Source organism: Culex quinquefasciatus, chromosome 2, assembly GCF_015732765.1.
Source record: "Culex quinquefasciatus strain JHB chromosome 2, VPISU_Cqui_1.0_pri_paternal, whole genome shotgun sequence".
NCBI lineage: Eukaryota > Metazoa > Arthropoda > Insecta > Diptera > Culicidae > Culex > Culex quinquefasciatus.
The window spans coordinates 93347079-93368880 of record NC_051862.1 but is presented as its reverse complement, the minus strand read 5'-3'; the positions used below and the strand labels follow the sequence as shown (position 1 = coordinate 93368880).

At 39.5% G+C, this 21802-nt stretch overlaps 1 protein-coding gene across 1 annotated transcript in view; it reads right to left on the bottom strand.

The window, feature by feature from the left end:
- LOC6054186 overlaps window positions 1-21802 on the bottom strand; it is a 171320-nt gene that overhangs the window by 43939 nt on the left and 105579 nt on the right. The window contains exon 2 of the mRNA XM_038252124.1: window positions 4376-4605. Coding sequence (XP_038108052.1) covers window positions 4376-4605 — 230 coding nt within the window. The remainder of the gene's footprint in view (window positions 1-4375; window positions 4606-21802) is intronic.

Genomic DNA, 21802 nt, shown 5'->3' with positions numbered 1-21802 from the left:
CTAGAAATCAGAAGGAAATCCAGTTTTTTCGTGAAAACTTAACACGTAGCCTTATGTATGGGACAAACTTCAAATGCATTTTTCTCAGCTTGCTGTTTTTGCATATGGGACATTTATGCGAACATGGGCAGTACAACTTTGCCGAAGACACCAAATTGATCAGAAAATTCACTCAAAAGTTACAGCTGTTTGAATATTTACATACCATTTTTGTATGGACAGCAGCAAAAATTGTATGGAGACTTGTATGGATGAACCAATCACACAAAATAGCTTATTTGGTCATAGGGAAGGCCCCCACAAAGTTTGAGCCAAATCAAAAAATACAAATAAAATCCATTTCCGGTTTTGGTAGAGAATTGCTCACCTTCTAATATTTGCCTGATTGTTTCAAATGGTTGAAATTCCTACCATTTCAATGAGTCTTAAGGTGAAATCGGAGTACATCAATTTGGGCTTCTTCTTCTTTGTATTCTTCCTAGTAGTCATTAAAATCATTAGCGTCATCAAGCTGATTGTTTTGTTGTTGTTTACCAACTGAAATCAAACAAAAATCTGTTTATTTTGTTTAGTTTGAAATTTCAATGTTTACAAATATGAGTAATTCACCTTACAGTGTCACTATGAGAAAATATGTTTCAAATGTTTTATTTTTTTAAATATTTACTTGTAAACGTTGAATAATGGTTAGTTAAAAAATATTTATGCCTCTGGATTTCATCAGGGTTGAAGAGTCAGATAACGTTTGAAGCAAGGTTTGAAGCGACTCCAAGTCTTGATTCCATCAGCCCCGACTCCACGAGCGTGAATTTGGTTAAGATCAATGTTCTCAAGGAACCTTCCAACTGTGCCAAGGAGGTTGCTGAAGATCGTGAAACTTAATTAACTAATTTTTGTTAGTTTGAATCAATTACAGCAGATCACGATTTGTAAAACCATTGATTTATATTTAACAGATATTTTGCTTTTGATAAAATAGATGATTTTCAGGATTATTTTTTCAAATATTTTATTTTATTTTACCTAACACGTTTAAACTAATAATATAAAACTTTTAGATAAAGGAGAGATCGGATTGCATTTAAAACTTATTTTTGAAGGCAGTAGCTTTAGATGATCCCCGACGATGTATGTACGTCTCGATCGTGTTGATGTGTTTTCTGCCGACTCAGGTTCGCGTGACGTGGGCCGTTCCGTTGAGCCAAAGCGGAAACAGCCCCTTCGCACAACTGTTCTGAACAACCTTTCTGCGGGATTCTTGCTTACTGCACAAACCTGGTACAAACGCAAAACCATCTCCTTGCTATGCACCAAACCCGAAGTGACGTCCTGACTGCCAAGGCTAAAAGCAGACGACCTGTGAATAAGGGTGGAAATGAACATTTTATTAGCAAAGGTTTGACATCCGGTCAAACCCGTTGACGGGACCTTTGAAGCCCACCTACCTTCAACTCCAGCAGCACACCGACAGATGTTGGGCGGATTTTGAGGAGACTTTTAGCGGGTTCTTTCACACATCGGCTCACCATAACCTTGCGTGCCTTGAAACTGGGTGCGCCGGATAGCTTCCATTCGATCCGCTTGGGTGGTGGGGACATTTTGTTTGTCCGGGCGATCACGCGCTGCTTTATGGCTTCGGCTTGCTCCAGGCGGCACATATCGGACGATGTTGTGCAAGGTGGACGAAAGCAGGACGGTGGCCGACCGGCCATGTGACAGTTCCGTTTCCGATGGTTTGAACGGGGTCGTATCCTGTGCGCTGGCACTGCTTGACTCGGACGAATCGGAACTGCTGGAGGCGGAGGACGAGGAGCAGGACTAATGAGGTTCTGGTGATAAAACTGGTTTCGGTTCGGGTAGAATTGGTGGCAAACGGCTACTTCCTTCGCTTATTCTGCAGCATCACATACAGGGTTTTGTCCAAAACTTCCAGCACGTCGGTTTTGTAGCGAGAACTGCCGGACGAGTAACCCGTGCGCCGGCTAGAGAATCCTCCAGCGGGTTTACTCTGCAGACCAAAATTGCTCATGTCTAGCGGGGAGCGGAAGCAGCGACTCAATCACCATCGGCAAGCGCTCCGTAATCCGGCGAAGATCTGGAACTAAACATACTGAAACCGTCCAGGATGGCAGAATAACCGAAAAATTACGTTCGATTTTGCGACTTTTGTTTGTTTTGCTCGCTTGTTGCGATTTTTCCCGAAAACATGACAGATGCGACAGTAGCAGGTGCAGTGATGCCAATCCGAGGGTGAACGAAATTAAGTCAAATATGATTTTTCTAAAATTGGTTGATTTTATTGTCAAAATGTTGTTTTTTGGTTAGATTAATAAATACTAATGCATTTGAAAAATGTTCCGTTGCTTTTCCTAATATTCTGATTGAAAAAAACTCGTTTGTTTTTTTATTTTCACTTTAACTTGTAATTGGTGGCTGGCAACGATGTTTGCATGTGATGATGTACGTTTGGCAAGGGCTTGTGACAAGGCGAATCGACCAAAAACCTTGAATTTATATACGTTTGTTTCAAAAGTGCATGTCGAAATGATGATTTTCTTGCTGTGTAGGAGCAAAGAAGAAGACAAGTATTTTTTCGTGCGTGGCTGTGCTAAATAATCGCCAAATTGTGAAAAAAGTATAGTTTTTCGGGTCTTCAAAAACAGTTCTTTGGGAAGTTTTCCTCAATAAAGAAAGTGCTTAGTGATATGAAGCTTATCTATAAAGATAGCTTCGAATTACAAGTGAATCTAAATCAGCGCCTAGTTCAAAGAAGAAAATGTTGAAGAAGACTTAAACTAAGTGTCTGAATTGTGATGCTAGAGCCAACTTTCTGGCAGCGGGATTTCGTCTTCACTGAAAATCAAGGACATAAAGCAAATCATTGATTTGAATTAAGGACAAACGACGGCAGCCTTTTCGGCCATTTTTTTTATGCCTTAGAATTTCACCTTAATGTTTGATGATCTAGATACACTGTTTATAGAAAACAATTTTATAATTTAGTTTATGTATTTTGCATTTTTTACGAAAAAAATATATCGTTTTTTTCATTGGATTTATGTTTAAGAGAATTCCCTTGATAAGATTTCAAGGATAATACGATATTATTAATTCAGAACTAATCACGCCTGTTTCTAATGATTTGTGATTAATTCTTCTGCTCTGTTTTGGATAAACGAATGATTTTTTTCATGTTAACAAAATATTTAGGCAACTTTTTTTGTAACGATCTTTCACATTGTTTTCTACAAAGTTTTGAAAATTTCTCATTTTTTTTAAAATACTTAAAAAATCAGTAAACTGAAAACAACACTTACAATCGAGCGAATCATTAAACTTTTCAAAGTGGATACAATTAGTACAGTTCAGACTCAATTATCCAAAGTCGAAAATGTTATGAATCACAATTAACATGACAAGCGTCATTTTTCACAAAAATCTAAATAACTCAACTGTTAACTGTTCTCAACATCCAACATTTCTAGCTAGTGCATCCGTTTGCACCCAACCGGAACGTTCTACAATTCCGACGGACAAAACACCTTTCCTCGTCGGTCGTGTGGAATCCACAATCCCATTCCGACCCAGGAAACCCGTCCGCCGCCATTCATCACGGTAGTAAATACGTGTAAAAATTTGTCACTCAGATTTGTCACCACGTGCCAACACGAGACTCAACTCGAATTGCAGATTGCATCCAGTCCAGGAAACGGTTGCAGCTCGAAATCTGGTTGTAACCATTGCCATACGGATAGAGCACATGGATTTTGCTTTTTGCATTCAAACTCTCTTTCTCGGCCAAACCATGAGTTGCACGTGGTGCACACTGGATTTATGTGCAATGAACTGTGAATTATTTATACCGTCATGGTCGCTCATCACGAATGGGTCGACTCGACATGCAGAATTAACTGTTTGAGGCACTCTTTCTTTGTTCTTGGCCGTTCGTGATAATAAATGTGACTTTTCCAACATGGAAAGGTAGTTATTTTTGGGCATGGCTTTGACCTTGGATGGTTATGTTGAAATTTCGTTGGAAATAAATTTTGGTTTTGAGTTCTAATTGAAGTGAACTCTAAAAAATCTAAATTTTATCTGCGTTTAATCATGACGTTTTTGGACATTTGTGATTTAGAAATTGAAAAATATTTTTTTAAATAAACGCTGAAATTTCACAAACACTTCAGTATAGCGTTCTTTAAAGTGCCCTTGCCTAATTGAAAATATCGATCCGTATCACATTGCATTCCCAGCAGGAAAAGTCCCTTTTTTCCCTGAGAGCACTCAATTTCCGTCCATTTTCACCCGGATCCCAATTTTCACCCTAGAGTGAAACACACAGTGAGAAGAGAAAAACGACCTCGCCAAAGCTCACCTGCAGATAGCCCCCGTCGCAGTGCGTTGCGTTGAGCAGCGTGCCCACTTTGAACTTTTTAAAGTTCAACCGCAGCACCCAGTCACGGGGCGCGCCGCGAAAGCTCCGGAACCGGTACCAGCACGTCAGCGGTCTGTTACGGTTGAGATTGGTCACCTCGGGCGAGGCCACATCCTCGTAGATGTCGACCGTTTTATTGCAGTGGTCCTTGCTCGAGTCGGTGTTACCGCCTGGAAATTGGAAGAAGAGAGAGAGAGAAAAAAAATCACGTGAAAAGTTGAGAAGAAACGCCATCAATTAGTGAATTAGTTCCACCTGAGTCCCAGTGGTTCCCGCGTGGAGTACCTCCCTAAGGGTAACATTAGTCCTAAACCAGCGGTTACTAATCCTGTTATTTAAACCTGCAGATTTATTGTTTTAATATCTATCACTAGGCTTAATTCCACATTTGAGCTCATTCTGACCACGGAACCCCTCCCTCTAATCGCTTGAAGTTTGTATGGGAAAAATCGTCAAAATGTGTGATGAAAAGCAACTGTTTTACTTTTTTTTTTTGAAATTTAAATCATGATTTTGAAATAAAACTAACAGACTTTAAATAATGTTAAGTATGCAATTTTTGAGGTCGCGTAGAATAATGAGACTCAATTTTAACCCATGACGAATATGTATTCCAAAAATTTCAGTATAATTCAAATGGGGAAATGACAGTACCTAATTATTATTTACAAAATTATTTACAAAATTCAAGAGGCACTAGATGTTTCCCACGGAAGTGGATATTTTTGTATTTTGCCTTCCTCACTGAGGTAAGGCTATAATCCTGCTCTAAAAATTAACTTCGTATAAAAACGTCGTTGACCCACCTTCATGTATACATATCGACTCAGCATCGAAAACTGAACAAATGTCTGTGTGTATGTGTGTGTATGTGTGTGTATGTGTGTGTGTATGTATGGCAACCCTGTCTCTAGATATGGCCACTTAAGTGATATTGATGTACTTTTTTGAATCCGGATCTCAAATGTCCGGATCTTAAATGTATGTAAACTATGTCTGGCTCCACTATCTGACCCAACGTTGGTTAGGTTATCAAAATACCTTTCCAACGAGTCTAAAACATTGAAGATCTGGAAACCCTGTCTCGAGATAAGGTCACTTAAGTGATATTGATGTACTTTTTTGAATCCGGATCTCACATAAATGTATGTAAACTATGTCCGGATCCACCATCCGACCCATTGTTGGTTAGGTTATCAAAAAACCTTTCCAACGAGCCCAAAACATTGAAGATCTGGCAACCCTGTCTCGAGATATGGCCACTTAAGTGATATCGATGTACTTTTTGGAAGCCGGATCTAAAAAATAGATGAAACTTGTGTACAGCCATTGTTGTGAGGAAGGCTCCAACCACATAGGTGGATTAAGTTAGTTTTTTTTATAAATTTAACCGATACTAAAAGAACAAGAAAAATAAAAACATTCATTTCATTCAAAAAAAAATGCCTTAGTAATCCCGAACAAAGTCAGTGATAAGACTGTTATATTTTTCATAGTTTTTGTTTTTTTTTATTCTAATGATTGCAAATCATACTAATGCATTTTCCTGGATTTTTTTTTTCATTGAAATGTTGATTTCTGGCTTGTAATTTAGATTTTTAGATTTGGTTTGCACACATCAGCATATTTACTTGGTTACTGAACATGAAATCGATTACAATCGTTCGTGTATAACAATTTGAACCAAAAATCATAAATTTTCACAGTCTCATTCTCACTGTGAAGTGGGTGATTGGGGTATTTTTGTAATATACTCAAATTTTATAACTTGCATATCAAGAATTGCAAATTTTTGCATAGATTTTCATCTCGTCAGAGTTCTTAGAGTAAAATGCTACCCAAATGTATTCTATTCAATGCAATGATGTAAAACAATTTGAAGTAAATCAAATAAATGTGATCAGTTAAAAATAAAACGAAAAATACAACAAAGATGAAGAGCATTAAGCCATACCATTTAGCATGTAAAAGAAATGTAATTATTATAAGAGAGTTCAATAAAGACATATTTAATTTCAAAAGAGTAAAATGCACACAATTTTCATAAAATACCGTTTTATCAATTACTTTTTTTAAAATTATTTACATAACGGTTATCAAACGACGCAAAATTTTGTGTGGATTTTAACTTTATTTAAAGTTTACAAATAATTAGAAGTTTTTATATAACATTGTGACAAAATACCGTAATTTTTGAAAATACAAAAATTTTCATAATTTGAAATATTGGGATTGAACGATGGAAATTTTTTCAAAAGATTTTGAAATAAATTAAATCTTATTTAAACAAGTTAAAAATCTTCGAAATTTTTCACAAGATAACTGTACACTAAAACCTCCAATCTTTTTTTTATTTTTATTTTTTTACAAAACTTTGCGTCATTTGATACGAAGGTTTCCAAAAAAGTGTCAACGTGGTTTAAGGGTTTACATACATGTAAATCGTCAAAAATGTCAGAGGTTTGAGCACTCAATTAAACTTTTTTTTAAATCTTTTTGCAGGGTATTAAAATGTACATTTTTATCTGTTTACAAAATAAATATGAAGATATTTTAACCCTTTCGAGCCTGATGGGTCATATATGACCCAAATATCAAAATTTCCAAAACTATCCTATAATTTTGGTATGGTCACAAGACTCATTTTCCCATCATTGACTGATTTTTTTTTAAGTACAGGCCTGAAAGGGTTAAGTTAGCAGTCTCAAAAAACGGGTACCACGATATCTCAACACTGCTTTGACCAAATCGGCTCAAAATTTTGGTATAGACTCGTTAAACTGGTCCTGTGTGCATGACGAAGGCCGATTTTCAATAACTTAATTTTAAACAAGATAAAATTATGTTTATGCTTTTCATATAAAAAATCGTCAGTTTTTGATTTTTGTATTTAAAAAAAAATCGTAATTTCTAAATCGGTCTTCGTCATGCACACGGAATACGTCTTGGGAGTCTTCACCCCAAATTTCAGTCAATTTGGTCCATCCCATCTCGAGATATCGTGGCACTCGTAAATCAACTCGGCGTTTAGAGAAAAGCGTTCACAAAGTTTGGCAGTTCGCTTTGCGCATGGCAAAGTTGTGAACTTAAATCGTCTCTTACTCAGTTCAGTCACGAAATATCGTCATGAAACTTTCAGGAGTGATTGCATTGAAAATAATCTTTTTAGGGAATTTTTGAATTTTCTACATGTAATTTTCTAAGAATGGTCCCAAAGAGAGATGGTAAAAAAAATAATGATTTTAAAAGTGAAGGTTGTTTAAAAAGGAAGTTGGTTTAAAAAGGGGGGTGTGCTGTGAATTTCATATAACTTTAAAGTGTTGGAATAATAAAATAATTGAAAGAATACTATTAAACATTTTTCTTCAACAAAAAGTTCAGATCTTGTATGCCATGTGCTCAATTCGTCAAATGATGCAACCCTATCACTTTTTATCCCCTAAGTTCTATGAAATACTTTATTTCATTCTAAATGGCAATTATTTGGATCAAATTTATCATAATAAACTCATGTGAAATTGGAATTTTAAAAATACAGGGGATTCCCTCTTTGTCGATATCGAAGTGAGAGCGGGAGGTATCAAATTATAGAACGAAGAAATCAGAGTATGCTATTTGAGTGGACTGAAAAATCAATTGACAGAAGGAGTAATATTGATATCGAGAAGATCGACAGCTAAAGAGTAGACTGTACAACTTTTTGAACAGTAAATTGCAAAAGGTATGAGAAACCACTACAGGATGCAGGATTACGGCTCAATTTGAAGTGAAAATAAAACCGAACAGAAATGAAAATTCGGTTGCGAACCACTGCTCCAAACGATGACGATTGAAACTTCTCCGACTCAGTAGCACACAGGTTGAGTTGAAATTGACAATAAATCAAATGGCTTCAAATTAGATAAACGACCATAAATTAAATTGTGCCAAGGGGGGAGAACGCTCTCTCCCTTTCGCAATCGCTTAATTACCTAAATTAAACGAAGGGGAACTTTCGGCAACCTGGGATGCGGAGGGGCGAGAAAGTTCGGTTCAAGTTTCATTCCGAGATTTCTGGACGGGAAAGGGCCTACAGGAAAAGGAAAAACGAATAAAAACACTCATTTTGCAGATTTTTTTCTCCCTAAGCTGTATGGGGCACGCAGTCAGAAAGCGCCCCATGAAATTGAATAATCGCGAAACTTTGCAAACCTCCCTTCCGGATAAATTTCGCTTCGTGGATAAATATTTGCCTTTGTGAGTTTATGTTATTTCTTTTTCCCTCACTCACTCGCTGACTGGCTTTAGGATCAAGCCGCCGAATGAGTCTCTATGCCATTTAGCCTGTGGGTTGGCTGGAAGAGCTCCGCTGGGGAAAATTATGTGTCATAAGCTTTCTTTTCCACTTTTCCGACCCCCACATCCTGAAAAGCGACCCACACAAATACACACACACACACATAATAGCAGCCGGACGCGATATGGTAATGGTAGCATATTTTCTATCATTCCGTTTGCTCCACAATCATATCGTTTTGTGATGGTCGGTGAGGGTGGTCAACAAATCGTTTTGAAAATATAAATAAACTAGTTATTGCAAAGTGTATCAAAATTAGACAAAATAGCGAAGTCCTACATTTTAACTAGACATTCCAAGTTGGATAAATACGACGAGTGCTGAAAAAATCGAATTCAGTCAACCCGAGCAGGGGTAAATAACACGGGAATACCAAATTTTGATATTACTTGAGCAAATAACAGCGACCAAAATGTGTCCTTGGTTGCCCAGTAATAGATGGTAAAATACCATGAAACCATACCAAAGTCTAGTATATGGAAGGGCATAACAATACCAAACCATGTTATTCCAAGGGTAAAATAATACCTCAAAATAAAACCATTTCAATACCAAGTTGAGGTCTTCTGAATTTTTGAACATTGCTTGAATACCAAAACTTGGTATTGCCATTGTTTAATTTTGACGTAGACTTACGTCTTTGTCGAAGGTACTGGGGTGTCATTCCAAAAAACCCGGGCCGAAGGCCCTGGATTACTGCGTCATCCGTCAAACGCTTATATCTTCCTTCCCTCTAATCGAATCGACACGATTTATGTGCCATTCGATTCGAAAATTATTCAGCAATTTGCTATAAAACTTTCATTGTTGGCAAAATAGTTTAACTATTGAAACAATTGAATGTTTTAAAATGTTTTCAAAATGCAGAGATTTTGCAAGCAAAATGAGCGCTTCCCACTCACGGACGGGAATGTCAAGTACCTATTTTGGGGAAAATCATCCGAGCAACGCGACCGAGTGTCGGTCGCGAAAAAGGGGAAGTAGCGGGCCGAAATCATACATAAGAACGTGCGCCAGAGCCCATTCCATCATTCACGTCTCAGACGTCGGACCGGCAGCAGCAGCAGCAGCAGCAGGAAAGCTCAGCCCAGAGCAGCAGCAGCAGGAGAGAGACCAGAGCAGCAGCAGGAAAGCTCAGCCCAGAGCAGCAGGAGAGAGACCAGAGCAGCAGCAGCAGGAGAGAGGGACCAGAACTGGAAAAGAAGTGCGCATCGCCTTCTCGTCGTCACCGTCAGCCAGTTGCCTCTCGATGGCCGGACCGTTAGGATCTTTCGTGGTTGCTGTGGTTCGGAGGTGCTTCAATCCCCATCCCTCGTCCCACCCGGGACGAGGCATCAACAAGATGAGGCGCGCGCCTGCTGCCTTCCGCCGAAAAGCCTCTCGTGGGTCAAGCCTTGGTTGTGAAACAATCGGGACATCCAACTAGCTCGTCGCATTCGCGGCGAGCGCTTCTGAAAGATTTACGTCTCATCAAATTCTAGTGTTGAAAGAGTTGCCCTCGTCCCACCCGGGACGAGGCAGCGAGCTAATTTGAATTTAAATTTCAGGAACAAATTTTGGTCTTCGGGGCCGACGGATTGCACAGCTTTCTGAGGCTGCTCTCGCCCCCAACCCCTATGCCCCCCTCTCCCCCTCCCCCCATTCGGCTCGCTAAAATTCCTTCGTCTCTTTCTTTCCTCTCTTTGCCGTTCGAATGGGTGTTCATTCCAATATATATAGCTAATTCTTCAAATTAATATATGGAAAACCCACATGTCCACATATCTAAATTTTACGTAAGTCTACGCCATTCCGGTTATGTCTGTGACATAACTACTTTGACTTTTTAGGTATTCCCGCGCCCTTGGAAAATCATATTTTGGTATTCCTGTGGTCTTCCACATACATGATTTTGGTATGATTTGATGGTATTTTACCATCTATTACTGGGCAACCAAGATCACATTTTGGTCGCTGATATTTGCACAAGTAATACCAAAATTTGGTATTTTCATACAATTTTTAGTGCAGCAGTTTTTTTTTTCTTAACTTATTTTTATTAGGTCCTTTTAGGTGCTGTGACCAGGTTGGGACCGAGGATCAGTAAAACAATATATAATAACAAAACTCCTTAAATTCCATACTTGGAGATCATGTAACTGACGAGGGTTACTTGGTCCAAGCGGGTCTTGCAGGTCTTGAACCTGCCGATGTACTCGGAGAAAATCCCCCACAGCTCAGCCGAACTATAGAGTACCTCCCCGGCTTCCTTCTCCGTGGCTCCACCGTCTCGGGGGCCACCTTGGCTGCTTCCTGCGGGTCGAGGGTGATCCTTCACTTTTCCGTCCAGAACTGCGCCCGGCAGCGGAGGGAACTCCGCCGGCGTGAACGCCGGAACTGCTGGACTCTGCTTCTCCGCCTTCCTCGCCGGCGGTTTTGGTTTCGACGCCTGCTGTCGCCGCTGGATGAAATCCGCACGCTTGGGGCAGCTGCGGTCCGTAGCTTCGTGGGCACCAGAGCAGTTGGCACACCGCTTTGGCTGGGCTTCCTGGACTTCGCACTCGTCCGTCTTGTGGGGACCCCACAGTTCTTGCACCTCCTTGAGGTGACAGTTCCTGGTTCCATGACCCAGCTGCAAGCAGTTCCTGCACTGGGTCACGTTCGGTCGCTTGTTCCGGTAGGCCTCCCACCGGATGTGAAATCTTCTCAAGCGCTTGATTTCACTCAGCTGCTTGAGGCTGGTGTACCTTGGGGAACGTAACAATGTACGGGGTTTCCTCTGACGAGGCGAACTCTCCCTTTCTCTTGATGGCGTGCACCTCCACAGCATCCAGGTTTTGCGATTCCTTGAGGGTCTTCTTGACGAATTCAGGTGAAGCCGACGGAAGTCCTCGGACGACGACGCGGAGTTGCCGCTCGCTTCGTTTCTCGTGGGTGTAGAACTCCACTTTATTCGCAATCAAGTGGGCCCGCGCGGTCTCAAAACGCTCCTCGGAGGAACACAGCAATTTGACCCCAAACGGTGTTAGCTTGTAACTTGGCTTGGTTGTGCACGGGGACATTACAGTCCTCAGCTTGGCGTAGCTCGTATTCTTTACCACCAGAGGTGGTGGTTTCTTGGCCACTGGAACCACTGGAACCGGTGGGACGCTTCCTTTCCCGGCTGGGATACCATTGTTATTGTTGTTGTTGTTGTTCCCCGCCAGCGGACTGAACTTGTTGTTGTTGAGAAGATTCTCCTCTGAGCCATCCCCGACAACGGCTCCGTTGCTGGTCTTCCTCCGCTTCCCTGTTCCATTTACGGAACGAAACTCGTCCCCGTCGGAGGATTCTTCCACCTCCATCCGTAAGCACTGTGAAAAAACCGCAAGGTTTTTGTTAGTGCAGCAGTTGCAGTTAGTGAAAAAACGGAAATGATCCATATGCAACAGCCAAATCTACTCACCTGATGATTCCATGTTGTTCTTAGTGATATTCTTCACCACACCGAATGCATTTGTCATTGATGAACGGCCTGTGCTTGAAGTTCTTGAAGATTCTGAAAAATAACAAGATTGAAAAATAAGTGTTATTAAAATAAAACTGGATTGACCAAAATTCAATAATCTTTCGATTGGCTCGTTTTTCAAAGTATTTGTTTTTTTTTCAAGTCATTTTAGCGCAAAATTTATTATCTTGTCCAAATTGGTAAAAAAAACCCATAGTTTCAGAGAAAATTGATAAAACACTTTAATACCAAAAGAATACCAAAATGTGCCATCCTGACTTAGAAAATTTTCCACAATTTCAAGTCATTTATGTAGGGGGTATATCAAAAATGTTTAAAATCAAGTTTGAAATTTCCGGTTTTCAATGAAAGTATTCGCTTTGAGACATCATTTTAGTGCAAAATTAATTATTTTGTCAAAATTGGTCAAAATTTTCCCATAGTTTCAGAGGAATTTGATAAAACACTTTAATACCAAAATAATACCAAAATGTGCCATCCTGACTTAGAAAATTTTCAACAATTTCAAGTCATTTCTTTAGGGGGTATATCAAAAATGTTTAATATCAAGTTTGAAATTTCCGGTTTTCAATGAAAGCATTCGCTTTGAGACATTATTTTGGCGCAAAATTAATTATTTTGTCAAAATTGGTCAAAATTTTCCTATAGTTTCAGAGGAATTTGATAAAACACTGTAATACCAAAAGAATACCAATATGTGGTGTTCGACCATTGACAAATTCTGCAATTTTGCAATATCAAAACAAAACCTTTAATTGGTATGATACACAGCTAAAAAAGTAGTAATCCAGCTGCGTGTAAAAGACCTGGGTGTAAAATAAAAATTGCATTATTTTATGCAATTTTATGTGATTTTACACCCTGAAATATGTAGCCCATCAGTATGGGAAACCTACTTGACCGAAATGTCATGCTCAAATATGCGTTTATCCTTACAGCTTTTCATCGGTCTGATGGCCGAGTGGGCTAAGGCGCCAGTCCTTACTGTTGGTGCTGGGTTTGAATCCCGTCGGTTGCAACTTTTTTTTTGTGTTTGCAAAAATTGTACATGCAGTGTGTAATATTAAGTGTTTATTTTGACGAAGGTGATGTGCATGCTTTTGCATGCGATTTTACCATCGGATTTTTTGCTGTGTAGCACATTTTGCTCTTGCATAATCCTTAAGACAAATTTTAAAGGGTCCAGGAATACCAAAATTTGGTATTGATACCAGAGAAAGGTATTATTACGCATTTCCCTTGTTATTTACCCATGCTCGGGAAATTGGAACCACTCTACAACCCATATTGCTTAACAATAACAGTTTTTATCAGTTGTTTTTCGATAAGGTTTAAAAATTATAAGCAAACAATAAACAGCCCAACTGACCGTTAATAACAATCACCAAAATTCTCACCTGAACGATTTCATTCAATCCCTTATTTCCAAAATGTGCCAATTTCAATTCCATTTCATTAAATTCCACCAGCTGCGTAAACTCACTGCAGCGGCTACAAAAACAATAACAAGTAAACAAAAAAAAGAGGAAACAATTCACTCTCACATCGGCGACTGAGTCAGTATGTGTGTGTGGAGGGAAACCCTCTGAAAGTGATTGCAGCATCAATTGATCAGCCATCGCGCGGGATAATTGTATATAGAGTTATCTACGTGCGCATGTATTGCGTGTACGTACACGAAAAAAAGTGAGGTTAAATTTTGTACCGTCCAGCAAAACAAATGGCGTGCTAGTGTGCGTGAGAGCGGGCTTAGATAACTCTATGGGTTAGCCAAACAGCCAATCAACGTCACTATTTATTTTGGTGCGCTCCTCTCCGCTTTCCACGTGTGTGTTGGTGTCCTTTTCCTGTTTCGCTGTTCCCTTTTTCCCTGGTGTGGTGTGGTGTCACACTTTTCCGCCGTCGTGTTGGCGGCAATTCAAATATTATTTTTGAAAATTTCATGCTCCAAATATGAATGAGCGCGAAAGCACCAGCCACGACGTGACGGCCTTTTGTTCTACCCTTTGTTGTTGCTGTCTGCAGTACAGCAGGGTGTACATTTTTGATAATATCCAGAGTTTTTTTTAAAGCCTTATTAATATATGAAACACAATCGCTTATAGGACCCTTAAAAAAACTCAAGATATTTTTTTGAGCAGCAAAAATTGTAAATGGGCCAAAAATAAATTTCAAGTCTAATTTTTAATTGCTACTGTCATGTAATTTCAAAAAAATCAATAAATTTATGAAATACAAAAAACCCGACGGTAAAATCAAACACTGCATGTTCAATTTTTGTTAGCACAAAACAAAGTTGCAACCACCTGGATTCAAATCCAGCACCATCAGTAAAGACTGGTGCCTTATCCAGCTCGGATATCACACCGATGAAGAATGGAAGGTGAAGTATCCAAATCAAAAGTGCTACGATTTGGCTAAAAATTGGGATGGGAGTTCTTTAGCCAAATTAAAAATACTTATAATTTTTTATATGGTGATTAGGGTGCTGATTTTTTCATAGGACCTTTCAAATATTCAGCTAACTTTTTCAGATCTCAACATATTTTTCCTGAAAAGCCCAAATAATAAGCTTTTGAATTGTGGCGCTATTTAATTGGTTCAGCCGTTCCACACATAAGATTTTTTGAAAAATATGTTTTTTTGCAAAAATCGACAAAAAAACATCATTTGTTGGACCACCTTAGTTCGGATAGGAGCACCCTAATCACCGCACAAAAAAAAAAAAAAACGGGTCCTATTATTTTGGCCAAGTAATTCCCACGCCAAATTTGAGCCAAAATTGGAGCACTTTTGATTGGGATACTTCCTGTTTGGCGTGGAATCGCTGTATTTAAGCTTGACATTTCGATCAAGTAGGTTTCCCATAGTGATTGGCAGCACGTTTCAAGGTGTAATATTGAATTCAATTTAATAAAATAATGTAAAATTTATTTTACTAATGTTTTTGCTGAGCAGTCGACTATCTGGTTGTGAATATCCAAGAGACCATCGAGGAAGAGAAGCATCAGTTTACAGAAGAATTCGAAATGAAGACTAGATTGAAAATATGTTTTTCCTGATAATAAGTTATGGGAGAGAACGATGTATGTAAATTAGATAAGGTAAGGTGGGTTTTCAAGTTGTCTAGAAATAATTAGAACCGGATTTTAGAATACGATTTTCAGAAAAGCGTAGATTTGGTCGGATTTCTGAATTTGGCATTCTGAAAAATCCTACAGAAAAAATACGGCTAAATCTAACTGAACCAAAAACCGCTTTCAAAAAATAAATTTTAGCTACAAGCGTTTTTTGGTTCAGGAAACCCACCTTACCTTATCCAATGTATATGCCTCGGACAACTAAACAAAAACAAACAAATGCCAAACACTCTTCAAAGAACAAATATCTATGAAAGCCATGAGAAAGTGAAAATATTGACAGCTAGAAGTGATGTTTAAAACAAGTGGAATCCAAGGGACCGTCGATGAAGAGATTCTTTAAGCAAGAGAAAATATCGAGGAAGGAAGGGACTGACGAAATTATCGGTAGATGGAGCAATATTTTGGTACCGATTGTAATTTAATACGAGGGAAGGAAGATTGTCAAATCGTCACTTATTTGCTATCTTAAGACAACGACCAATTAATACTTTTCGATAGAATCGATTTTTACGTAAGTATTTTTTTAACAATGAACGATGGAGACAATCTTTGTTTCAAACGACGGGTTCGTATACTATTAACAAACGCTCAAAGCTTCAACTAATTTGGTTTTACCAGTTAAAATATACTGATCAATTTGGCAAAGCTTCAGGTTTTGTTTAGGAATTTTCAGAAAAACACACAGGTACACGGATTTTTTTTCCTAATCTAATCTAATCTAATCGAACACAAGCGCAGCCAGTCCGAAGAAAGCATCCGGGAAGAACTTATGGTTAGATTACGCCTCAAGTTCTTTCTTGTCATTATTAATGATTGCAGTACTTTCGAGAACCCCCGAAATGTATTACACTCACTAAAGCGGCCCGGCCTACTGCGTTGCATTAACCGCAAGAGACAGAAGAGACGGAACCCACATTTCATGGAATCATCAGGGGAAGAAGAAGAAGTGAGGACATACCGTACCAACCACTTCGAGTTATTTATAGAATATGGTGTGTAGTGTGTGTAGGGGAATCGTTGGGAAAGGGATTATTGTATTATATAGTAAATGACCTTGTGACATTATTTCACCACTACGGATTAATTCACTCAAGGGGTGTCAACCCCTCGGTGGCCGAGTGGCTAGAGCATCTGACTACCAATCCAAAGGTGTGAGTTCGAATCCCACCTGATTCCATGCGTTTTTTGTTCATATTCAAAGATCAATTATAGTCGAATAATTTCAAGGAGACCGGTCGGGAATCGAACCCGGAACCTTCCGTTTATGAGGCGGGAGCCGTAGCCATTAAGCCACGGGCCGGTCTAGTAAAAGAAGACACTTCCTTAATCTGATTTCTAAAGTATTTATATTTAAACTGTTGGGTAAATTCTGATTTTAGCCTGACGTACTTTATGGAAGAAGCCATTAGCTTATTCTACAGCCTCCATTGTTTTCGTTTTGCCAGTTTGTAAATGTGATGTTTTCCAGTCACTTGTTTTATGTGTTGCTTGTTTTAATAAATTACGTTGAAACCAATGATTTTGATTTCGACGTTCATCGTTATCGATGAGAGATAAGATTATTGACGATAAGCAATAATCTTATCTCTCATCGATAACGATGAACGTCGAATTGATAACGATAATTAATCGTTAAATCAACCGCTACTCAGGCAGACGGTAATAACAAAATTCATACCATTTCAATAACAAATACTATTGACATACCAGAAAGTGTTATAGAATCTTCTAGAAAAATCCATTTTTGCATAAGAGTTTAATAACAGTTTTGGTTATTATAAAAAAATGTGTTATTGGTCTGATATTGACCCACCTAGACCCACCTTCATGTACAGTAGTTGTTCGGTAACTGGGCTGAGAACGTAGCCCAGTCTTCGAATGCTGTTCGCTAACTGGGGTACACGGAAATTTTTTTTCCGTTTTTTAACTTGATTTTTTTTAAATGTTCAGTTTGCTGCAATTCAATAATACTTTGAGATAACTTACAACTTTGCGAAAGACACCGATCATAAAGTCTTTTTTCGTGGTACAGATTTTCGAATCGCAGAATTGTAGGGAAAGTTGTATAGGAAAACTAATTAGGCAAAATTGCTGCTATTGACATAAAATTTAATCCAAATCTAAAAAAACTCGAAAAAAATTGGCGAAACTCTTAAGTATTACTCAATTATATTGTATTAGGATCCCAAAAAGATCTTTTGTTTAATTTTTATTTTTAGCACTTAATTTTTCTGATATTCTGGTTTTTTTAAAGCGTTTGTTGTTTGTAGATATTTTGGCAACTTATTCTGAATTTTTAATTTTTGAAAAACCATGCTTCTGCGAAAAGTTGAAATTTTGTCAACTTATTCATAAAAATAGGGATCGTGCACGCAGGGGAGGATGTTAACAATTTCAAATTCGAAGGCCACGTAGTTTATGCACGATCCCTATTTTTATGAATAAGTTGAACTTTGAGAAAGCTTTACAAAAAATACACGCTCTGGTAGGAAACTGGAGAAGGGGTGTCTTTTTGATTATTTTTTGTAGTTTACTATGGCTTAATCTTGAAAAAAAAACTGGTAAAGAAGGAGAACATGCCTTAGTGCTTTCCTTTGGAATAATTTACCGTAGTTGAATGCGTCTTTTAATTACGAAAATTTTGGTACCATAACATCTATTGGTCATCGCTGAAATTTTTAAGTTATCGCAGTTTTAGTGAAAAAAGTCGATTTTTACCCGTTTTCGTCACTTCCCCATTTTTGCGCGTGGCGCGTCGAAAACCCCAGTTTTTATAAAAAATAAAATAATAAAAATATTTTCAGACATAGGCTCTTTGGTCCCGAGACCTTCAAAACAGCATTTTATGTTTTCATTTAACCTTTTCAAATGTTAAGCTAGATTTTTGAAACTTCTTACTTTTTTTCCCAAATAGCCAAACTAATCACCTTTCTTTTGCGTATAGGACAGCTAAAATCGGATGAAATGGCGCGGAGATATGATTTTTTGAATAAAGTGGTTTTTGCGAAAATCGACGAAAATTGCAATTTTTCGAACCACCCTAACACGGCGTAGGTCACCCTAATGGCCAAACAAAAAAATACGGGTCTAATTATTTCGGCCAAGGATCCCCCAGAAAAAATTTTGAGCCCGATCGGAGAGGTGGGAAAAGTTATCCCGTAGATGGTTATCCCGGGAATAATTTATAGCGCTATGGCGGCCATCTTTATGGCATGCGGGATAACTTGTCATGGTTATCTCAGGAACAATTTTTAAGAGAGATTCCAAAACTTAAAAAAAACGAAAAATTAACATTACCTGGACATGTTTCTTGGCAAAATTTATTGCCCTACATTCCTGGAGTATGAAAATTTGGATGCAAATGAAAAAAATTCCAGGAATATTGTAACATCAAATATTTTAATTCAAATATTTAATAAATTTAAAAATCCTTCTGGGATGAGACTCTGGGTCATCTCCTGGACATGATCCTGGGCAAAACATGTTGCCCTACATTCCTGGAGCATAAAAAAATAACTTGGCATGAGGCCATGTGGAGGAAAAAAATTCCAGAAATATTTGAACTTCAAATATTTTAATTCAAATATTCCATACATTTGAAAATCCTTCTAGGATGGGACTCTGGGTCATTTCCTGGGCATGTATTTAGGCAAAACTTGTTGCCCTATATTCCTGGAGCATAAAAATATAACTTGGCATAAGGCCATGTGGAGGAAAAAAATTCCAGAAATATTTGAACATCAAATATTTTAATTCAAATATTCCATAAATTAGAAAATCCTTCTAGGATGGGACTCTGGGTCATTTCCTGGGCATGTATTTAGGCAAAACTTGTTGCCCTATATTCCTGGAGCATGAAAATACAACTTGGCATAAGGCCATGTGGAGGAAAAAAAATCCAGAAATATTTGAACTTCAAATATTTTAATTCAAATATTCCATACATTTGAAAATCCTTCTAGGATGGGACTCTGGGTCACTTCCTGGACATGTATTTAGGCAAAACTTGTTGCCCTATATTCCTTGAGCATAAAAATACAACTTGGCATGAGGCCATGTGGAGGAAAAAAAATCCAGAAATATTAAAACTTCAAATATTTTAATTCAAAAATTCAATAAATTTGAAATCCTTCTAGGATGGGACTCTGGGTCATTTCCTGGGCATGTATTTAGGCAAAACTTGTTGCCCTATATTCCTGGAGCATAAAAATACAACTTGGCATGAGGCCATGTGGAGGAAAAAAAATCCAGAAATATTAAAACTTCAAATATTTTAATTCAAAAATTCAATAAATTTGAAATCCTTCTAGGATGGGACTCTGGGTCATTTCCTGGGCATGTATTTAGGCAAAACTTGTTGCCCTATATTCCTGGAGCATTAAAATACAACTTGGCATAAGGCCATGTGGAGGAAAAAAATTTCAGAAATATTTGAACTTCAAATATTTTAATTCAAATATTCAATAAATTTGAAATCCTTCTAGGATGGGACTCTGGGTCACTTCCTGGGCATGTATTTAGGCAAAACTTGTTGCCCTATATTCCTGGAGCATAAAAATATAACTTGGCATAAGGCCATGTGGAGGAAAAAAATTCCAGAAATATTTGAACATCAAATATTTTAATTCAAATATTCCATAAATTAGAAAATCCTTCTAGGATGGGACTCTGGGTCATTTCCTGGGCATGTATTTAGGCAAAACTTGTTGCCCTACATTCCTGGAGCATAAAAATACAACTTGGCATAAGGCCATGTGGAGGAAAAAAATTTCAGAAATATTTGAACTTCAAATATTTTTGTTGAGGACAGAGAAAGTGCGCGGAGTGCCCCCACCTTCCGCGCGCCGCTGGCTCACAAGTGGCTGCCAGTCTGCCACTGTGTGACGCAGCACAGCGCGTTCGATGTTTTATAAGCTGTCCCGTTTTGTGTTGTGCCATCGTGCCATTCTACTTCCGTCTGCGGACAAGAATAAACGTTTTAACTTGTACTAAGTCTGTTTTATTTCCGTTACGTTCGCTAGTCTATTTGCCCGTCGCGGGTAATCCAACGTCCAGCGCGCGTATACGACAGTGGCGACGAAAATTCGTCGAATCGCCGGGATTTTATTCGTTTTTTGAAGGTGGGAAACGTCCTAACCTAAAACAACAAAAAAATTTCGGCACCCGCGTGCAAACGAAGGAGGAGCTCCAGCGGATCCGAAATGAGCGACTCGGATGCCCAGCTCCTCTACCAGGAGCAGCTTCGCCAGGAACGACTGCGGCAGGAGCAGCTCCAGCAGGAACAACTGCGCCAAGAACAGCTCCAGCAGGAACAACTGCGCCAGGAACAGCTCCGGCAGGAACAACTGCGCCAAGAACAGCTGCAGGAACAGCGCCGGCAGGAACAACTCCAGCAGGAACAACTCCGTCAAGAACAACTCCGTCAAGAACAACTCCGCCAGCAGCAGCAGCTGCAGAATCCTGATCCGATGATCCGGATGATGGGGATGTTCGAGCAGCTGGTAGCTTCGGTGCAGCAAACTGTCCAGCAGCAGCAGCAGTTCATGGAGCGATTTTCAAGAAGCGCAACCCAGCCACCTCTCAACCCGGAACAGATCATCGACTCGCTTGCTGGGAACATCAAGGACTTCCGGTACGACGCCGACAACAGCGTAACCTTCGCGGCGTGGTACTCCCGGTACGACGATCTGTTCGCCCAAGACGCTGCCCGTCTGCAGGATGACGCCAAGGTCCGGCTATTGCTGCGAAAGCTCGGCCTTCCCGAGCACGAACGATACGTGAGTTTCATACTCCCCGCCGTCCCCAAGGACTTCAGCTTCGCCGACACCGTTGACACGCTCAAGAGCCTCTTCGGTGCGAAGGAATCGGTCGTGAGCAGGCGCTATCGGTGCCTCCAAATCTCGAAGCAGCCAACCGAGGATCACGTCTCGTACGCCTGCAGAGTGAACAAGCTTTGCGTCGAATTCGACTTAGGCAAACTCACCCAAGATGAGTTCAAATGCCTTGTTTACGTTTGCGGATTGAAGTCGGGGAGCGACGCCGAAATCCGTACGCGACTTCTTTCAAGATTGAGGAGAACACTAACGTCACACTGCAGCAGCTGTCAGACGAGTGTCAGCGTCTACTAAACCTACAACATGACAACGCCATGATCGAGACGCCGTCAACCTCCGACGTAAACAAAGTCGAGCAACGATTCGAACGCAACAAAAGCAACAGGCGCGACCGAGATCAACAACCTTACGCTGCCGGCAAGTCCAAAGCAAGCCGCCGCGTCCGTGCTGGTTTTGTGGAGCGGAACACTACGTCCGCGACTGCACCTTCCGGAACCACAAGTGCGCCGATTGCGGAGTCACCGGACATCGCGAGGGCTATTGCAGTTCTGCCAAGCCGCTGAAACC